This window comes from Pseudonaja textilis, chromosome 12 (assembly GCF_049901715.1).
Source record: "Pseudonaja textilis isolate UNSWEBS1 chromosome 12, rPseTex1.2, whole genome shotgun sequence".
Taxonomy (NCBI): Eukaryota; Metazoa; Chordata; class Lepidosauria; order Squamata; family Elapidae; genus Pseudonaja; species Pseudonaja textilis.
In genome coordinates this window covers 10,708,386-10,728,779 of record NC_142001.1, presented here as the reverse complement: position 1 = coordinate 10,728,779, position 20,394 = coordinate 10,708,386, and the positions used below count along the sequence as shown (strand labels likewise).

General features: G+C 42.7%; 1 protein-coding gene across 6 annotated transcripts; it reads right to left on the bottom strand.

The window, feature by feature from the left end:
• Nucleotides 1-321: 321 nt before the first annotated feature.
• On the bottom strand, nt 322-19,442 carry LOC113437833 (SLAIN motif-containing protein-like). 6 transcript variants are annotated; one of them, XM_026703003.2, is made up of 10 exons: nt 19,354-19,394; nt 16,877-16,967; nt 14,276-15,005; nt 12,493-12,626; nt 10,370-10,519; nt 6,413-6,553; nt 5,093-5,407; nt 4,257-4,394; nt 3,153-3,477; nt 322-2,279 (listed from the first exon to the last, which is right to left on the bottom strand). In XM_026703003.2, exons 3-10 carry the CDS (start codon nt 14,983-14,985, stop codon nt 2,225-2,227), a joined length of 1,968 nt encoding a protein of 655 aa, XP_026558788.1. In that variant the 5' UTR covers nt 14,986-15,005; nt 16,877-16,967; nt 19,354-19,394; the 3' UTR covers nt 322-2,224. The 6 variants fall into 6 exon arrangements, with proteins under 6 accessions (XP_026558788.1, XP_026558792.1, XP_026558791.1 ...); XM_026703007.2 differs by having other exon boundaries at nt 1,138-2,279; nt 19,361-19,442; XM_026703006.2 differs by having other exon boundaries at nt 1,138-2,279; nt 19,139-19,394.
• Nucleotides 19,443-20,394: the final 952 nt, after the last annotated feature.

The window sequence follows — 20,394 nt, the reverse complement described above, 5'->3', positions numbered from 1 at the left end:
CTTGTTTTTGGTTAAACAAAATTGTGCTAAGTGTTTACAGAATGGTTTGAAAATCTGAAATCCAATACCATCCAGCCTTTATATTTACAAGTAAACATCCAGTAATACTTATAATAGCCATTTTTTTCAGGGTGCATTCTGACTGGGCAAAAACGTTTTATATGGTGTGCCTGTTCAGCCTCTGATTACACATTGTATTACTTACTTCTACTGTCTGATGACCCTTTGAAAATGCTCTGAGGACCAGCTGATCCATCTCTTTAAGTTTCAGCTGTTACTTCAGGAAGTATGGCAGGATTAAAAAGCAAGTAGAGCACATTATATAACCATTCTTGTTTAAAGTCTCCATCCTACTATTGCAGGAAATGACTAGTGAGCTCATTCACAAAGTATTTCAAGCAAGAAGTAGTTGAAACTACTGATTAAGTCCGTGTGGCTAGAATTAAGTGTTATTAACATTTCTGCATCAAAAGGAAACCACACAGCCCAATGGCCAGGAAACAAATACAAACTGTCCAACTGTAGCAAGTATTCATTCATTTGGCAAATGACTTAACAGGAAAGCTTAAAATTACTTCATGTTTGTTTTCATGGGTCACTACCTCGGCTTTAACTATATAAAGCATTACTAATGAATTTCTAAGTGTCAGTGTATTATTTTTTCTTCCAACATTTTCACAATGGATCTTTTTTGAGAAGAAGACATCAATTTTCTTGTTTCAGGATAGTGTCTACTACTTGACTTATGACAGTAACTGAGCCCAACATTTCTGCTGCTAAGTGAGACATTTGTGAAGCAAGTTTTTACATCTTCGTTTGTTGCACAAAGTGATTTGCTATATGCAAACAAAACGATTCACATTTGTTAAGTGAATCACTGCAGTTAAGTTAATCTGGCTTCCTCATTGGCTTTTGCTTATCAGGAGGTCACAAAAGGTGATTACATGTCCCCAGGACACTACAACCGTCATAAATGTGAATCAGCTACCAAGTGTCTGAATTTTGATCATGTGACTATACGGAGGCTGCAGTGGTCGTAAATGTGAATAATGGTCATAAGTCCCTTTTTTCAACAGTCACAAGTCGAGGACTACCCGTATATCTGTCTTATGTGGAAAAAAAGCAGCAGGACGCAAATTTTGCTACTAAAAACAAGGTAGCATTCGCCCCCTTCACATTTATTAACTACAATATCAAGTCACATTGGTGGCAAGAAGTAGGGTTGGCTGAAAGACCAGTTTGAATTCCCAGGTATGATTGTATTCTTGCATTTGGCAAAACTCCAGGAGCTGCAGATTTAAGTTAAAAAAAAACCAAGTTCCTTCATCCAAAAACAAACCCACCCACCCACCCCAAAAATGGGACAGTAGAAAAGTCTTGTACAAAAGCAGGAAGGTAGATTTTAGTATCAAGGAATTAAGTGACGATGATGAGGGAACGAAACACTTCAAGTGCATTTTTTTTAGCCGGCAAAGGTGTTGCTACTACCCACACTAAAAACTGGCCTAGCTAAAAGATAAGAGAGCAAACGCATAAATAAGACCTCACGTTATCAGTCTGCAGGCAACAGCACATTAAACAGTCTTCAAAACAACGGGGATACCAAGCTTTAAGACATTCTCCTGTGACAGATGGTTGATGCACTAGCTATTATTTAAAAAAAACAACCTTTCAACTTTTATAATAATAATAAAAGTAGTGAAGATACCTGTTCGGGACAAGTAAAAAAAAAAAAAACCCTCTGAATTTCCTAGAAAAGTTAAGTTACACCAAGTGACATAAGAAAGAGTCCTTTCAAATTATGTTCATCTTATCTAGCTGCCTTTTTGCAAAGGAAAAAAAAAAACCCAACTCCACAGACTCAAAAATGTCTCATTGCCACAGGAGCGCTTCTCTTCCCTTGTTGTGTACCATGAATGAATCTTCCAATGCGTGCCTCGGGCCACACCTGTACCTTCAGGTACAAGAACTTCCGTAATCAAGGCTCAGCAGTAAGACTAGAATAGCAGGAACAACAACAAAAAAAAAGCCATCAAGGTCCATTGTCAAGACAACGCAAAGCAGCTGTCCAAGTTCACCATCATTCCAGTTTGTCAAGCATGGTGGCAATGGGGAGGAAATGGGAGGCCTTAAGCATGTCCTCCTGCCCAGCCAGCTGGGCTGTTGTCCAGTTACATAACCCAACAAACAAGTCATTGTTCATTATTCTCCTTTTTGGCTTGGTTCAATAACATCCATCTTTCCAAGAGTCGTCCACAGGTATGTTGGCCTTTGGATATCTGTTGAGATGTACAGAAAGAAATTTTACTTACACGATGCTTCAATAAACAATAGTCAGAAGACGGGGGACTTAACGCATCCTCTGTTACTAGTCTGAAATATTTATTTAAAAAGCAAGTATCTTCCCTATTTGTTGTTTTGGGTGGCAGTCTGTTAGATCGCTGCAGAATAAAACTAGGTAGGATTCTTAAAGGAACAATCTTAAATGAAGTCTTACACATGCAAGTGAAGTTGATCATGTCTCAACTGCATCGCAGGGCAGTCCTGTGCTCTCCTCCCTAGATCCAGTTTGAAACTGGGAAAGAGGAAGGGGGATTCTTTAGGATTAAGGGGAATCTTTCCAGCTTTGAGCTGGCATCTTTCTTGGACTTGCTCAGTTGGCTCGTTTCTTAACAATCTGGAGAGCCAGAAAAGGCACTTGAGATCAATGCTGTTGGGAAGGTCAGGCATTTAAGACCGCAATCCAAATACAGGTAGTCCTCGATTTAATGACCACAAATTGAGCATTTCTGTTGCTAAGCGAGACATTTCTTAAAGTGAGCTTTGCCCCCATTTGACGGCTTTTCTGGCCACTACAATTGATAAGTTATTAATGTTATTAAGTGAATCTGGCTTTCCCATTGAGTTTGCTTGTCAGAAAGTCGTAAAAGCAAATCACATAACCCTGGGACACCGTGACCGTCATAAATATGAAACAGTTGCCAAGTGCCTGAATTCTGGTCACATGACCATGGAGCAATGGTCGTAAGTGTGAAAAACGGTCATACGTCCACTTTTTCCAGTGCCGTTGTAACTTTAAACCATCGCTAAAGGAACCATTGCAAGTCAAGGACTACCTATACCTCCTCTGTATGAGCTTTTAAAAGTCTCACCTCTTGGCTGGCTGGCTCAACTTGCTCTTCAGAGTAGATGCTCCTGCCACCGACGCTTTATTTTTAGGAAGAGAGCTTTTCGCTCCCGCGGCCACACTGTTGCTTCGGTACACTGAACCGCCACTACTCGAAGCGCTTGGGTTCAGCGTGGAAGACTGTAGCTTTCGGACTCGGCCAGCCGGACTCGCGTACCCAGCAGCAGCTCTGACGGGCTGCCGTGCGGTTAGGAGAGCGTTGGCACAGGGCCCTGCTTTCACAGGCTGACGAACGGTCAGCGGGGACTGCCCGGCCCCGGAGGAATAGCGGAGTTTATTTGGAGTCAGGCCTGAAAGCAGAAGGGAGGGGAAACGGAGATGGTATTAATAAGTATAAAATGAAGGGTCTACTTGGGGAGTATATCCAAAAGGGATCAGGAGGAGAGAAGAGTTTTCAGGCAGATTCACACAGCTGAAGCAGATCCAGGCCATAAGAGGGCTAGAGAAGTCAAATTGTCAACTGAATCCACCGATAAAAGGCACAGGGTTCACCTGCCCAGTCGTGTCCAGCTAGGGCCGTTTCTTTCTCCCACTGGCCGAGGGAGCCAGTGTTGTCCGAAGACATTTCTGTGGTCATGTGGTCATCATGACTATAGGCTGAGGGGCACAGAGTGCTATTACCTTCCCACAGACGTGGTACCTATTCATCTACTTGCATATTTGCCTGCTTTCAAACTGCTAGATGGGCACCGCAAATTAAATTAGTAGCCAGTTCATTTGGCAAAACGTGTAGTGATGTAACTCTTACGACGGCAAACGAAACCGTCGTATTCTGGACAGCTGAAATTTATGAGCAATCTTCTAGGCAGAAACACATTAGAAAAACACACAGAGAAGGCCCAGCTGATTTCCCAGAAGAAGTTGTGAAGGGCACTTTTGGTCAACACTGAAAGAACTAAAAACAAATCCCAAAGAACTCCCAAACTTGAAACCATTCAGGGAACGCACAGCCCCATTAAAAGCTGTGGCAAACTTAAGATCTCTAAAACAAACTGTAGCTACCTTTCCTACTTTGGTCATCACACCAACTGAAATATCCTGGAAGTCTGAGAAGCAGCAGCCAACTTACTGACAGATTCCTGATGGATCCTAGAGAGTCGACTACTGGGAATCTGTAAATCCGAGTCTAGGCTACGGCTATTTCTTACGGACTCCAAAGATCGCAGACCAGTCCGAGCCAGATTAGGCATACTGTGACGCAGTTCCTCTGCAAAGGATAACATAACAAGAATTGAAAAAAATCCAACTGCTGCTAACATTTCCTATCCCATAAATAAGCCCTAGCATGTTTTCTGTGCGCACCTAATGTAAGCCCTACCGCCCCACAAATAAGCCCCAAAGAGCCTGCACAGCCAGCTGCCCACCCATTCTGTCTGGTTGCTCCCTGTACCACAGGGGGGCTGTGGGTGTGTGGAGCTTCTCCATGTATCCCACACTGGCTTATCTCCGACGTAAGCCGGTCCAGGGCGCATGGGGCAGCTCCATTCCCATGCCTTGCCAGTGCGGTACCAGCGTGTCATTCAGCTCCTGCTCCATTGTGGCTGTGAGCAAGCAGAAGTGAGCTGGAGGCCACACATGGTCCTACTGGATTGCACTGCTGGAGTCACCGCGGCCTCAAGGAGAAGCGGGTGTGGCCTGGTTATGGGGGCCTTGAGGTAAGCCAGTGCAAGGCACGTAGGGCAGCTCCATACCCTCCACCTTGTGGTGGCAGCACTAGCACACCGTGCAGCCTCCTGCCCCACTGTGAGCAAGAAGAGGAAATGAGCCTCCTGTACATGGAAAAAAAATAAGACCCCCCCCCAAAATAAGCCCTAGTGCTTATTTTGGGGCCCAAAAGAAAATAATACCCTAACCCTAACCTGCTGGTTCAAAAACCCAACGAGATTTGTAAACGGGAGCACACACCTTCGTTCGAAGAATACTTTAGTCTATCTTGCATGGGGCTTTGCACTGTCCTCCGTGGGGGCCGGATTCGGGTATTTGTGGCCCTCCCGTAATCTGCGTTTGTGGACGGAGACTGGCATCGCGGTGAGCTGAGTGGGGATGGCGAGTATCTGTGACTGCTGTGATAGGAGAAAGAGCAGTCATCGTCCTCATCTTCCAAACTGTATGTGTCAAAATCCTGGTCACTGTAGGTGCCTCTGCGCAAGGAATGTAAGGAGGCACTGGAGCTGCGGCGGGAAACGGAGGCCGAGCTGGAGGCACAATCCTGGCGAAGACCTGAAGTAAGACCACGGCCAACAGAAGACATGGTTACTTCTTGATCATGCTGTTTAAGCATACCTGGGATGATATTTTAATATTTCCCATGAAAGGGCTTAGCAAAGCAAACATGAAAGCAACCACATCAGACTTGTACCCAAGATAATGAAAGCCACGCAAAGCAATGGCAGCGTTTTCTGCTTGTAGCCTCCATAATTTTAAAGGCACCAAAATGAGGGTTGCAATCTAGCTTTAACATCTCTGCAGACATAATCAGAGAACAAGTAGTTTATGTGTATTTCAGCACTCATAACCAGTATCTGCATTTTGGGGCAAAGTAAAAATCCCGAGAGTTTTTATAGTGACAGGATATTGTTAAATCCAAGGAACTGCCCCAGACATTTAGGCAAATATCAGCATATCAACTTTTTCATTCTACAACTTTTTCATTTTACACACGTTTATGAGTAAGAAATCAAATGTTCGATGCAATATCCAAGCTATAAATGACCTTTAGTTTGCAAGAAACCTAGTGGGATGCTGCAGTTCTTTCACAAAGGTACAATTTCAAGGCTAAATTATCCATAATGGGATAGTCTAACGTAACCTGCTCTAAAAGCAAGACTTTTTCTTTCTTTCTCAATCTGGAGAAGACTTTATTTTCTTCTCCAGACTGTTGGGGGTAATAGGCTGACTCTATAAACCGCTCAGAGAGAGCTATAAAGCAGTGTGAAGTGGGGTGTAAATCTAAATGCTATGGCAGGTGCTTCTAGACAGACATAGCCAAAGTTGCAACAGACATGTTTCTTCATCTCATTAAATGGGGACATCTAATTTACTAGCAGGGGCACCCAATTGCCCATTACCTAAGAAACTATCTGTGCGTTCTCTTGGGCTGTGAATGAGAGAAAGTATTAAGTATGTGGGGAAAATGATATTTTGTGTATTATTGTTTCTTTAAAAAAAAATCCTCCTGCAGAAGGTGACATGAAGACAGAAATACTGTAAATTGCTTTCACCTACTTTCTTCCTGTAGGCGGGCCATAACTTGCACATCAGTCAAGTCCTGCAGTTTGTAGCCCATTGAAATTGAATCGTCTGAGGTACTAAGTTCGCTATCGACAGAAGACTGAGAGCTCAAAGCTGAATGCACGTTCAAGTAACCTTAGAAAGAGGTGGGGAAGAAGAAAGGGAAGGTGAGGGCGAGGAAGCTACAGATATAATTTTAAAATACAAGCACTGTCATAATACTCATTTTTTCCCCAGTTTTGTACTCAAATCCCTTACAAGGTAAACAAATTTATTGTTAAGGATTGACCAGCAATGAGTTCAAAGGGAAAGAATTATTTCAATATTCAATACGGAGGAAAGTTATCCTGCCGTATATGGTAAGTGTAGAATTCTGTTATTAAAATTGTCATTTCAGTTCATCTTTCCTATCCTAATGTCTCAGATGGATGGGCATTACTCCGAGCTGCCTCCTACAAACCTTTGGCAACTCTGTTTCTGTGACATGCAGGGAAAGAAAAGGATTATGGCCTGTAAAATAGTTTGGATGGAGCCACCCAGAGCCATCAAAACTAGGTCAAACAAAATTACATCATTTCCTATAGCACCAGAAATACAAAACTAAGAGGGACGTGTTTGTGAATGCAAAGTCGACTTGCTTCATTAGCTACAAAATAATTGAAGTTTTTATTCTATGAGTGAAGGGTTTCCTTAACAACATGTGGCTGAAGATATGAGTCACCATCCTCTACTAAAGAAAAGCGCACATGCCAATATTAACATGCTTCAGGGCTTCTTAGATTATATCCAATTACATCAGTCGAGATGGCTCTCTAATTTCTACAGCAGCTGAATGAGGATTTTTGAAAATTAATCTTTTCAAATTCAGAGTGTGAATTTAAGATAATGCCCAAGCTTGCTGCAAAACATATTCTGTTTTTGGTTTGAATACTTCAGAAAACAAGTGAGGTTATTTTTTTTTTAAAAAAAAATAGGCAACACAAGAGAACCAGACATTTTGGCCACCAAGTTGTACTGTAAACATGTTATTAGTTCACTATTGTTTCTAGCCTTCCCTCAATATACAATATATTTATAGGTCATTTTGACATAAAGAGGGGTTGGTGGGGGAGAGAGAAACATTGTTTGCTTGACTGGCCAGAACAGATTCTTATTGTTAGACAAGCAGGCTACTTATTTACAAAGCCCTGGACACATTCAAAAAAGCAATCACTTAGTCATTAAACAAGAAACTAAGCTAATTATATGGCAAGATTCATGTGTGTTTAAGCAGGATAAGCATTCGTGACTAACCACAGCAATCTTAATTCCCTAAGCAGTGCTGTCTTGTTTGTTACTCAGAAAGCAATTAAAATTACTAAATCAGCGTAGGATCAAACAAGAGAGAATACCATTCTCAGAGTTAGCAACAGAGTCTGGATGGCTTTGAAAAGTAAATTCACAGAGAACAAGGGGAGCAGGTCAACCCTTAGGTACAGGAAAGAAAAAGGACTTCATAGGTTGACCTTACTGCCATTCCAATCTGGAGTGAGGGCTCTGCACTTAATATTCATTGAGGAAATAAAGTTCTTGTTCCTTTCAACGGGAGCTTCCCTCCCAAAACAAATCACCATGTGGAAAGGTAATGATCCAGACGCTAATCAAGAGCAAAGAATTAAAACTGCCACGCTATAGCCTCAGTCTGCCTAGAGTTAATCCTGTCCAATCACTGCAATTGATTTAACCGAAGTCATTCATAGGAACTGCTAATTGAATAAACTAGAACAGAAGTAAATTAGAACAGCAACCTGTCTGGGTAAAACTGTACAGAAATATTTCTCGACCTTGGCAACGTTAAGACTTGTGGACTTCAGCTCCCAGAATTCCCCGGCCAGCTTTGCTGTACAGTATTGAATATCTTTGCTATATATACAGATATTCATCATTATTGCATTGCTATGCAGTATCTGAAAATGCACCGATTTAGTTGGCAGGAGAAAGAAAGCAAAATAGAGGATTTGAGAACAAGGTCTGTAAAGATTCATTCCCTCCCTCTGTCTCTCTCTCCCTCCCCCTCCTTCTCTAATTGATTAATTTCATTGGTGGCTCCATCAAGTGGAAGAATTTCCAGTTCAGCAAAAAAATGAATTTTCACATGACTGAGATAAAAATCAGGATAAAGGTCCGCAAAGGAAAGGGATGCCAAATTTCAGGCTTGCAGAGCAAGCAAGAGTATCCAATTAAAAGCTGCCTGGTATGTAGGCAGTCACTACGTGTAGCCTTCCTCACTAGTTGCAGTTTGAGGGTGCTGTATAATAATTAATGCATTAATGAAAATTATATTCTTAGGTTCACTCACTGCTCTGAAAGGCTTTGTTATATAACTCTCAAATAATTGGTCTAATTAAAAAAAAAACATTTAAAATAGTTTCTGCATTGCTATTTGATCTGTCTTTAGGAAACGGAAAACATTGAATTGGCAGCAAACCAGATAAGCTGGGTATAGTTTCTGTCACTGAAAGGAAAGAGGAAAGGATTACCAGGAATTCCAGTAATAAAAGGCAAAAATAATAAAGTACAAGTTAGTGTTATAGCCTCCAGTTGGAAAAGGCAATTCAGTATGTAAGATGTCAGTAATTTAGTCTTAATAGGTTTTCTCTTCTGAACCCCAAATGCCCAAGAAATATTTAGAAAATGGCCTGATGGTATTTCATTTGTCCTTTTTTTTAAAAAAAAAATCAAGCATGCAAAAAGCAACTGGCATTTAAATGCTAGTTCTAAATGCAAATCAACTCTGTACAGCAACGTGAACTAGGTGAGATTTGAAAGTTGTTTTAGCTGTTTCTCCCAGGCAAACTGGTCATTTCACTTTTTGGAAAACTTCAGGCAAAGCAGACAAGAAATATGTAAGTCTATTTATTATATTTTGGATTACAGGTGGTCCTTGACTTAAAACAGTCCATTTAGTGACCGTTCGAAGTTACAGCGGCACTGAAAAAAGTGACTTGTGACCGTTTTTCAGACTTACGACCATTGCTGCACCCCCATGTTCAAGTGATCAAAATTCAGACAGTTGGCAACTTATGACGGCTGCAGTATTCCGGGGTCGCGTGATCCTGTTTGGCCATCTTCTGACAAGCCGAATCAAAGGGAAAACCAGATTCACTTAACAACTGTATTACTAACTTAACAACTGCAGTGATTCACTTGACAATGGAGCAATACTTAACGTTTCACTTAACAACAAAAATTTTGGGCTCAATTGAGGTCATAAGTCGAGGACTACCCGTATAAGCAAATTCTCGCCAACCGTGGGAGAGGAGATACACACACACACACACACACACACACACACACACACGAAAGCAGCAAGGCAACACAAGAATGCCATGCTAAAGAGGAAGATTCTCCATTTTCTTAAGGGATAATCAAATGCCCTGGGCCTGAAGCAGATGGGCCAGACTATGGTCCTTGACCACAAGAATAATACAGACCTTTTTAAAAAGAACAAAAAACCGAATTAGCGCAAAGAAGCAAGATTTAAATAAGAAGATTTCTGGAAGCTTTAGCTGAAGGACCCCTTAGATCAGGGGTGTCAAACTCAATTTCACTGAGGGCTGCATCGGGTCTGTGGCTGACCCGGGGGAGTGGGGGGCAGGGCTGGTGTTGCCGACTGGGTGAGTGTGGCCAGTTTGATGCCACTGCCCAAACTGGTGGCATGTTTTCTCTTTGCATTGGGTAAACTGGGCTGAAGCCATGCTGGCCCGATGTTTCCACTTTGCATTGAGTAGACCGGGCCGAAGCGATGTGGGCCGGTACCTTATATGTCCCTCATTGCCTTCTGTTTTGACACCCCTGCCTTTGATCATCACGTTAAACTGAACAAAGCAAACCAGTCACAACTTGTCCTCCCTCGGCATGCATTTCCCACCTCCATTCCTCTGAAAAGTATCCCAGATCGCCATGCCATACCTGAGCTACCGCAAGTTAGTAGTGGTTTGTTAGTTGATTTGTAGTGCCCAGGAGAGTTTAGTGCATTGCTACAGGACCCTGTGTCTGCATTCAAGTTATGCACGCTTGGCGACGCCAATGGACTGCAATACAGGGATTTCCACCTACTGGCTAAAGGAAGATACAAAAAAAGCCACGAATTGTTACCACATTAAAAACAGATACTCAGATGAAGAGAGAGAGAATGAATGTCCAACCACATCTGCATGCATTACATGCCAGACACACTCACCCCGAGTCATGATACAAACCAATAAATTCAATTTCCAATTATGGTTGACAGATTAATCTCTGGAATTAAAACATATGAAGACAATCCTTAGTTCTCCACAGGCTATCCTGTCTTAGCATCTGTATGCTGGGTGTGAATATTTACAATGTTCACCTTGGACATACTTCAGTCGGTTTGAGGTGCTAAAGGAAACTCTGTGAAAGAGGACCTGTGGTTCTTCTCTACAGCTTCCCAAATGACAGCCAGGCTGGATGAGACAATATCCAGTATTATAGCATTTCTCTCCAAAGAAGAAATGCATAGCTTGCCATCTCTCATCCTGGAATGTGGATGTGCATATGTAAGTTCCCAGTTGGACAATCTTAAGAGTTACTGATACTCTATGCCAAAAAATCTCAACACAAATCAGGTTTCTGGAGTTATCGAGATAGTGTGATCCAACGAAAATATTATCTAGTGGGGAAACTGTTCTGGGCCCGTTTCTCAAAATGCTTCTTTCTGGCTAAGTATGATGGGGCTATAAAATTATAGCATCAAGAGTCCCCCAAAAAACTTGGCACAGAACTATTAAAACCAAATAAAGATTTGCTATCATTAATCTACAGCTGAGATTTAAGACAATACTGAAAATTCAAGAAAGTGGTATTATTTATGAAAAACAGTCATTTTATTCTGATCTACATCGTCCTCATATTCTAGGACTGGTTTACAACTTTGTTTAATTTGTCGACAAACTTGCTAATGTGTAAGTTGTTACAGTGTTCAACTTAACACACTTTGAAGAAAACAATAGTATTTAGCTAGCAGAGTGTTATGCAATTTTTCTGTTTCCCTGAGAATGTAATATGATGCCAAATGACAAAATCAAGTTTTCATGCAAAATCTGTCTAAAACCATTCTTCGGTTTACTACCATATTAATGTTTTCCACAGTAGCAAGATACTCAAGTTATAATTACTCAGTGGGCAGCAACTTATAGTACTGAATGTATTGTGTCAAAATCAAAATAAGCTTTTATATTTTTAAGTGCTGTGTGCCAACTAGTAAAGTTGTATATGTATGTGAATAACGAGTTACATTTGGAAAAAAGGACTATTTGAAATGAAACAGTACAACATAAAAACATTTGAAAGGAAGTATTTCCTTTAAGGTTTGCAAAATATATTTTTAAAAGATTATCCCAAAATGTCTTAATACCCTTATGAGGGCAGAGGAAATTCTCCAACTAGGGCTTCTAGTCAAAAGAATCACATAGCTTTCTACTTAGGGCAAATCTAGAAGCAGGCATAAAAACTAGCATATTAAGATGGATGATTTGCGGCTAGTCACCCTGTCTCAACTCAATCCATCTCACAGAGGTGTTGCTGGTGGTGGTGGGAAACAGGGCAGGAGCATAACATAGGCCAGGGGTCCTCAAACTTGGAAAGTTTAAGACTCCCAGAATTCCTCCTCCAGTCATGTTAGCCCAGGAATTCTGGGAGTTGAAGTCCACAAGTCTTAAACTTTCCAAATTTGGATACCCTTGACATAGGCTATCCTGAGTTGTATAAAATAAAGGCAGGATATAAATCTAATAATCACAATTATTATTAGCTCAAGTGATACCCCACATAAGCACCAGGCTTAATGTAACGGGGTTTGATCTGTATCAAGTAAATGCAAAAATGCAAAACCAAAAATGTCCCGATTTTAAGGTGTTATTGCTGATCTTATGAACCAATTCGTCTTTCTCAGGTCTTCTCCATTATCTCCAAGATGCCGAGTTCTTTAAAAGTGTGATAGTAACAAATCAATCCTACTAGCTTCCTTGGGGATCATTTAAGGCTTCTTACAGGACAATCCGTAGGCCTACCTTGGTCAAGTCTGCTGAGGAGGGTACGGCAAGCTGCCTCAGTCTCAGGACTAGGGTGATCCAACACCTGCCTACACCACTTCAGGGGAGACTCCTTTTTATCTGCTGGTGGTTTTCTTGGAGAAACATACAGCCTGAAGTGGGAAGGTAAAAAGTTTGACAGTTTGATTAGAGCAATTCTTTCAGTATCGCTATGCTTCCAGTATTTTATCAACAAACGTCAAACACTTCAGCAAAGAAAGTAATATTAACAAGTCTTCCCCTTTCTTAACTATTTGGGGATCAGACAAAATTACTTCCATTTTAAGTTGGATTCAAATTTCATCATTCATCTGATAATGATATCTATCCTACTGTACTTTCTTGTAAATCTGTTTCATTTTCTCACATATTGTCCTTGACTTACGACCACAGCGGAGCCCAAAATTTCTGTTGTTAAATGAGACATTTGTTAAGTGAGTTTTGCCCCACTTTATGACCTTGCTTGCCACAGTAGTTAAGTGAATCATTGCAGTTAAGTTAGTAACAGGGCAGTGAAGTGAATCTTCTGGCTTCTCTATTGACTTCGCTTGTCTGAATGCAAATGACCAGCTTTGTCTGGAAGGAGTATAAATCCTTCCATTCCCCACCATCCAGTCAGAGCTGAAGAAGCTTCTTGGATGAGAAGTGAAACGTCTTCAAAGAAAAACCAGAAAGTCCAGTCGCCTCTTGAAAAAAAACAAAAAGCACCTTTGGGACAACCAGACACTTGTCAGAAGGTTACAAAAGGTAATCATGTGATCCCAGGATGCTGAGTCAGTTGCCAAGCGCGTGAATTTTGATCACATGATGTTGCAATGAGTCCTAAGTGTCAAAAATGGCATAAGTCACTTTCTTTAGTGCTGTTGTAACTTTTAATGGTCACTAAATGAACTGATGTAAGTCAACCGGTACATAATTTTTTTGGCTAAGGAAATAATGATCAATGGCAGGAGAAACATTTTAATGTTTGTTGTAAAACAATGATTGGGTAATAACCATGTAATATCTCTTCAATTTTTTTCAAGATACATTGCTCAGGTAAATTCTTGCAATCTTAACAAAAATATTCCTATCAACTTATCCTCTGAATGATCTCATATATGAGTTTACTGTAACTTTGAATCCCTATAGCAGAGCTTATTCAGTTTTTAAAAAAATCATTTTTTAAAAACCTTCGGCCCCTTCCACTTTGTTCAAGTACAGCCCCCTTCCAACTTCTAGCAAGCATCTTCCACTGCCCAGGAAAAAAAAAATCTAATAATCCAGTCCCCTCTTTCATCTAATCTAATTATTTCTTCAATAACGAGCTTAAGGAAATTACTTAAGGTATCGTTGCTTAAGGTGACCTTACATCTTACATTTTGCTATGTGTACAGATCAAACTATTATGCAAATACCTGTAATACTAATAGAAATACTTCAAGGAACTATACTTGGCAATAGTTTTCACTCCATTGGGCAATCTCATATGAGAAAAGCGGCACTCTAAAAAGAAATATAGGCCTCCTGGTTTCCCATACCTGTTTTCCTTTCTGTTTCTCTTAAACATTTTAGACTCACAGGTTTTTGGTTTACAAATTAATCCCTTCTCTTTCACACTGTCCATTTTCCTGTCACACTGCTGCGCTCAGTGATGTTTTTGAGGGCCAGTGAACTGAAGAGAAACAGAATAATAATATGCTCTGGAAACTATGATTATAGCTTTATTCCCTCTTAGCATGAATCCTTTGGAGCTACAATATGTAGTCTCAAATAAACATACCAGCTGTCCTCTTCATCGCTGCCGTTCTCTAACTCCAGTAATTCCACTTCATCCAGAGTTGTTTCATTAAAGAGGACTTCCGCGCTGGTGTTTGCTTCCTTCCTTTGCAACGCCGGCTCAATCCCTGGGGCGAAATCTTCTAGCAACATAGTGGGGTTGCAATCCCAACGAGAGACGTCGTTTGTGTTAGCGTCGCTGTTCTGCACCTGGGTACTGCTCACAAACTTTGCCCCGAAGGGCCCTTTGTCGGAACTGTTTTCACAACTGAGCTGTATTGTGGTCTCCTCCACATCCTTTTTAAAGAACTCGCCACTTTCCTCTGCTTCTGACCTTATTTTGCTCAGGGCTGAATGCAGGTCTGCCACGATTTGCAATTCCTGCTTATCCATTAGTACGTTGATGCTATTATTCATTTCCATGCCGTTGAGCCTGGAATTGCAATTATCCACTCCAGCATCAGCTTGGCTCAGCATTTTGGCCTCTGGCACACTTCGCAGGCTTCTAGTTCTCAGCTGCTGGTTCTGCAGCTCCAGCCGCCTCACAAGCTCTTGCAGTTTCCTCACTTCTTCCAGCTCAGGGCCCACCTGATCAGCCATTGATTCTGCATCAGGACCCATCACCGAGTTGTCTGCCGAGCTTCGGCTCAATTCCGTCCCCAGACTGTGGTCTGGCTGAATTACGGTGGTGCTCCCAGGAACGACCATCTTCATGGAACCCCTGAGGAATTTTGCTGGGAAAAGATACCATAGAAGGTGGATATTAAAGAAACTGTGAACACACATAAACTATCGGCTTGCCTATACAGTGTGATGATACAGCAAGAATGAATCTCAAAGCAATTTATTTGCAGGAATAGTATGTTTTATTTACACCGGCTATCCTGACGTGGTCAATGCTTCTTCGGTACAAGCAGTAGCTGTAATGACTGCTATGAGATACATGGCTAATCTGCACCTACTGTGTAAGTTGACATTTATAATGAGAACTTGTAAAGTAAATAATCTTCCCAAATCCAACTGGAGCTGCCAACATAGAAGCACTTTCAACAGAAGCTTTTGTGTGGCAAGGACATTTAGTAAACAGTACACCCAACTCTGCCTTCTTAAATATTACTGATCTAAAAACAAAAATTCAAAGAAAAGTGTTGCCTAAGTCCATGCAAAAAGAAAGATTCAGAAATTAAAGATCTGAAAGGTATATTACTGCAGTTCCATATGGTGGCAGTTTGTAACACTATCGTTTTGAAAGATTAAATATTGAAGGAAGAAAAACTGAGCATTTCACATTAAACACAGACTGTAAAAATGTGGCTCATCCCCACCATTTAATCAATCATAAATTTGTTTCTTCAAATTTTGATAAGAAATAAAATGAAATCCGGGACTGACATCAGTTTAGTGCTTAATGCCAGAAACTAAATATTTTGCAGTCTGAGGAATTAGGCAACCAATGCATTATTATAAAATTTACATACATCATAGCTTGGGAAAGTATCTTTAACACAGAATATTTTAGACTTCACTACAGCTCAATGCTCATTGAGAGAATAGTGACACTGGAAAGAGCATGTGTAGAGAATTTTCTTGATTAATTATAAGGCAAATACATAGAATGATATAAAAAGGGCAGTATCAATATTTTATTATTCCACTTTATATACTGTGCACCAAAAATGAGGAAAAACAAAAATAATGCAGGTAGTATAAGCAGCTATACTAAGTAGGATTTAATACAAATAATACTGTTGGCAATTTAAAACTATTCTTGTGCTCACATTTTCAAGTCTTGCAAAACAAAACCAATTTTTAAATTCCTAAGCATCTCCTGCATTAAAACTCAAAATATAATTTGAGTGTGTGCCCCATTTACAAGGCAAAATAGAGGGGAAAGTTCATTCCCTCATAATACAGTGTGTGTGTGTGTGTGTGTGTGTGTGTGTGTGTATGTCTACACACTCTCTCTATATATATCTATATACCTATATATAGAAAGCAGCAATACAAGAAATAATGCTGAATAATTTTGGTTCAAAGTCCAAAGGAGGAAGAAGTATCCTTCCAATAATCTTTCTAATCTAATTCCTAGTCACTGAACGACTATCTTCATGAGAGTTTTATGTGCTTTTAATGAGTTGGAAAAAACTATAGTAACCCTATAATCAGAGTCAGATAATATGCATCCATCCAAAAGAAAATAACAATGTTGTAAGGAATGGGTTTTTCTAAAAAAAGAAAACTGCTGAGAATGAAACTGTAGCATCTCTCACCAGACATGCTAAATTCTCTTATTGCCACGTATTTTTAAAGACAATTCATAATCTCATTTTCACATCAAGACAAAACTATAAATGGGTCTAATGTTGAACAACACAATTTACATTGCCCAGCCCAAGTTTTGTAAAACAGTCTCCTTTTGTTAAATCGATTAACAAGGCCAACTAAAAAAAAAAATACATTGCAAACATACTATTGCATTTCAGAATTTCTCATTCCCATTTTGAGCAAACCACTGCAATCCAACAGAACCTGTTCCCAACAAATGTAACAGCTACTGAAAGGGCAGCATTCTAGTCTCCGTTACCTCCAAAGAGTAAATTCTTACCAGCACATCTGTCAAACACAACCACAGCGACAGAACCTCCCTGGTCTGACTGGATGACCTCAGAGCCCGAGTCATCAGGAGCTGCATGGAGCTGAGGAGGAAAAGAAAGTATGCAATGCCATTGCAACAGGGAGAAAAAGGGGGGAGATTATATGAGAGGCGATCTTATCACCAGAAGCTGCTACACAGACACCTTTCCCCCCTCCACTTAGGGAAAACGGTGGCCAGGTCTGTGTTCTCAAATGAAAAAAAAGTCAGATGTTGCAAAGAGGAAAAGGAGAGCATCAGGATAACCTGCTCACAGAGTGCTCCCTCTTCAATATCCCCAAGTAGGACAAAAGATCTTCTCAAGGGAAATAGGTGGATGGAAAAGGAAAGAGGACCGGTGCTTTCCTTTGGGGAGTCTTAAGGAGGGAGGACCACGCAGTCCCAACCAAGCAGGAGCAGCCTCATTTATTTTTGAACCCCACCCCTGTCCGGGGATGGCTTTTGCAGGGGAAAGAGGGGGGCAGGGGAGGAGTTCCCAGAAAGCAATCCCAGGAACGAGGTTGCCCCAAATGCTCTTGGGGAGAAACGAAAGAGCTAACCGCAGACTGCCTAGACAGGAGGTGAGTTTTTAGCCAAGCTGCTCTCTCTGACAGAGGACAATTTTTGTAGCTCATGGTTGAACTGTGCGGCCCTTGGTACTCTCTGAGCTTGGTGGATTTCTTCTAGATGGTTCATTACCCAACTAGGTGACCTCATCAATGCTGGAGGAGAGGAGGAGGGAGGACAACAACGAGGACTACTACTATAGGACCCTTGGTGCTCTCTAAGCTTGGTGACTTTCTTGCAAACCTTTCATTGCCCAGTCTTTTGTGCTTTCTAATAATTAACTAATCATAAAAAATACTTAAATTAGGTGACCTCATCAGTGCTAGAGGGGGGGGGGGCGGGGAGCAGGAGAAGGACAATGACTATAGGATCCTTGGTGCTTTCTGGGCTTGGTTGTTTTCTTGCAAACCTTTCATTACCCAACTAGGGAACTTCATCAGTGCTGGAAGGCAGGGGGAGTTGAGGAGAAGGACTGTGGATCCTTGGTGGTCTAGGAACATGGGTTGCTTTCTTGGAGATGTTTCATTACCAAACTAGATAACATCATCAGTGCTGGAAGGAAGAGGGAGGTGTTGCTCACCAACATGGCAAGCCATGTTGTACATAAACAGAGAACAAACCCCCTCTCCCTTCTACCACTGACGATGTTACCTAGTTTGGGTAATGAAATGTCTGCAAGAAAACAACAAACTCAGAGAGCACCAAGGACCCCACAGTCCTCCTCCTCCTCCTCTTCCATTTCTCCTCCACTCCACATACATTATGTCCTTCCAACACCGATGATGTTACCTAGTTTGGTAACGAACCATCCCCAAGAAAACAACCCAAGCTCCTAGACCACCAAGGACCTACAGTCCTCCTTCTCAACACCCACCCTGCCAAGCACCCCATCGTCCTCCTCCCCACTCCCTCCTAACACTGATGAGGTTCCCTAGTTGGGTAGTGAATGGTCTGCAAGAAAACAACCAGGCTCAGAGAGCACCAAGGACCCCAGTCCTCCTTCTCCTTCCCCCACTCCTTCCTACCCCTACCCCTCCCTTCTTCCTCCTCCTCCCCCTCCTCTTCCCCCCTTCCTTTCTTTTTCCTCTTCCTCCCCTTCCTCCTCCTCCCACTCCCTTCTTCCTCCTTGTCCCCTTCCCCTTCCTCTTCTTCCTTCCCCTCCTCTTCTCCCCTCCTCCCCTTCCTTTCTCTTCTTCCTCTTCCTCCCCTCCTCCTCTTTCTCCCCCTCCCCTTCCTCTTCTCCCCCCTCTTCCCCCTCCTGCCCCTCCCTTTCTCTTCTTCTTCCTCCTCCTCCTCCCCCCTTCCCCTTCCTCCTCTTATCCCCCTCCCTTCCACCACTGATGAGGTTCCCTGGCTGGGTAATGAAAGGTCTGCAAGATCACCAAGCTCAGAAAGCCCCGAGCATCCTTTAGTCCTCCTCCTTCTCCTAACTCGGAGGAGATTCCCTAGCTGGGTAGCGAAACGTCTGCAAGGAAGCCGCCAAGCCCAAAGACCACCCAGCTCCCCCCCTCCAAACCCCTCCCCACCCAATAAACATCACCCCCCCCCACCCACCTTACATAGAGAGAACACGGATTCACCCAAAGGAGAAAATGAGAGGAAGGGGGCAGCTGCCCCAGGGCCCGAAGAGCCCCTCCAAGTCACGCGAGGGGGGGGGGGCTTCCTCACCTGCCCGGCCAGGCCAGGACCCTTTCAGGGAAGCGAGGAGGGCTGAAGGCCTTCCTATCGAGAAGGATGGAGGCCGTGGGTGGGGAAGACCCGGCCCGGGAGCTTGAGGGCGGCGGGGGGGGCGGGAAACTAGGCCTGACGCCTCGCCTGAGGGGAGCGCGGAGACCGCGTGACGGGGGGGGGGGAAAGAAGCGACCTTCGGAGCGCGCGCTCACCTCCTACCTGCCGCCGCCGCCGCCTCGCGCACGCGCAGTCCGAGCCACCTCTCTGTTGTTGCCGCGGCGGGCTCCCTCGCCGCCTCCCCTTCTCGGCCCGATTGGCTCAACTTCGCGGAGTCATTTGCATAGGAGGGACCGGGGGAGGAAGGGGATTGGCTGCCAGCAGGGAGGGGAGGCGCGAGGGCAAGGGAACCAGCGCGCTCCAAGCTCAGACCCACCCCCCACCCCGGCCGGACTAAGCGCTCAGCCCCGGCCGCGAGTCTTTCGGGCAAGTGGGGTTTAGTGCGCCTGCGCGCGGGCGGGTGGAGAAGAAGCGCTCTGCGGGAAGCGCGCGTGGAGTTTCGCAGTGGCTTCTTCGGTGGTTCCCCGCGGATTGCACCCCATCTATATCCAAGCCTGTCGCTTTCATGCACAGACGTGACAATAAAATAAGAATAGAATTAGAAATAGAATAGAATGGAATGGAATAAGAATAGAATTAGAAATGGAATGGAATGGAATGGAATAAGAATAGAATTAGAAATAGAATGGAATGGAATGGAATAAGAATAGAATAGAATAGAATAGAATGAGATGGAAGGGACCTTGGAGGTCTTCTAGTCCAGCCCCTTGCTCAAGCAGGAGAACCCATTAGTTTAGTTAGATTAGTTTCCACCCGTTGTTTCTTGTCCTGCCCTCTGGTGAATAATGAATGAGGGGAAGGAAAGAGCATTTTTAAATGCCCTCTGAGGGCAGTAAAACGTAATTTTAAAGATGCCTTTGCAGAAGCTAGCAAGGAGAGACTTGAACCTGTGGCCCTCTGGATAAATTATAAGTTTTAGCAGCCCCAACAGAGGCTGTCTCTGATAAGGGGTGCTGGAAGCTGTGGTTCAGCGACATTGGGGTGGGATGCAACCCCCCCCCCCAAATCTGCATGAAGCTATGAACTAAGTCACCTGTTTGAGATAAAAGGCTATAGAAATGGAAGGAAGGAAGGAACGATAGTTCTTGTTATAACCATCAAGAACATCACCAGCAAATATTTGGAAGAGAAATAGT

Excerpts from the sequence above, each read along its gene's own strand:
- LOC113437833 (XM_026703007.2), bottom strand. The coding sequence starts at position 14,985 with ATGAAGATGGTCGTTCCTGGGAGCACCACCGTAATTCAGCCAGACCAC. Across the intron at positions 6,554-10,369 it reads ACTAACTTGCGGTAGCTCAG|GTTACTTGAACGTGCATTCA; the intron begins GTATGGCATGGC and ends CCTCTTTCTAAG. Across the intron at positions 4,395-5,092 it reads AAAGTATTCTTCGAACGAAG|AGGAACTGCGTCACAGTATG; the intron begins GTGTGTGCTCCC and ends TATCCTTTGCAG.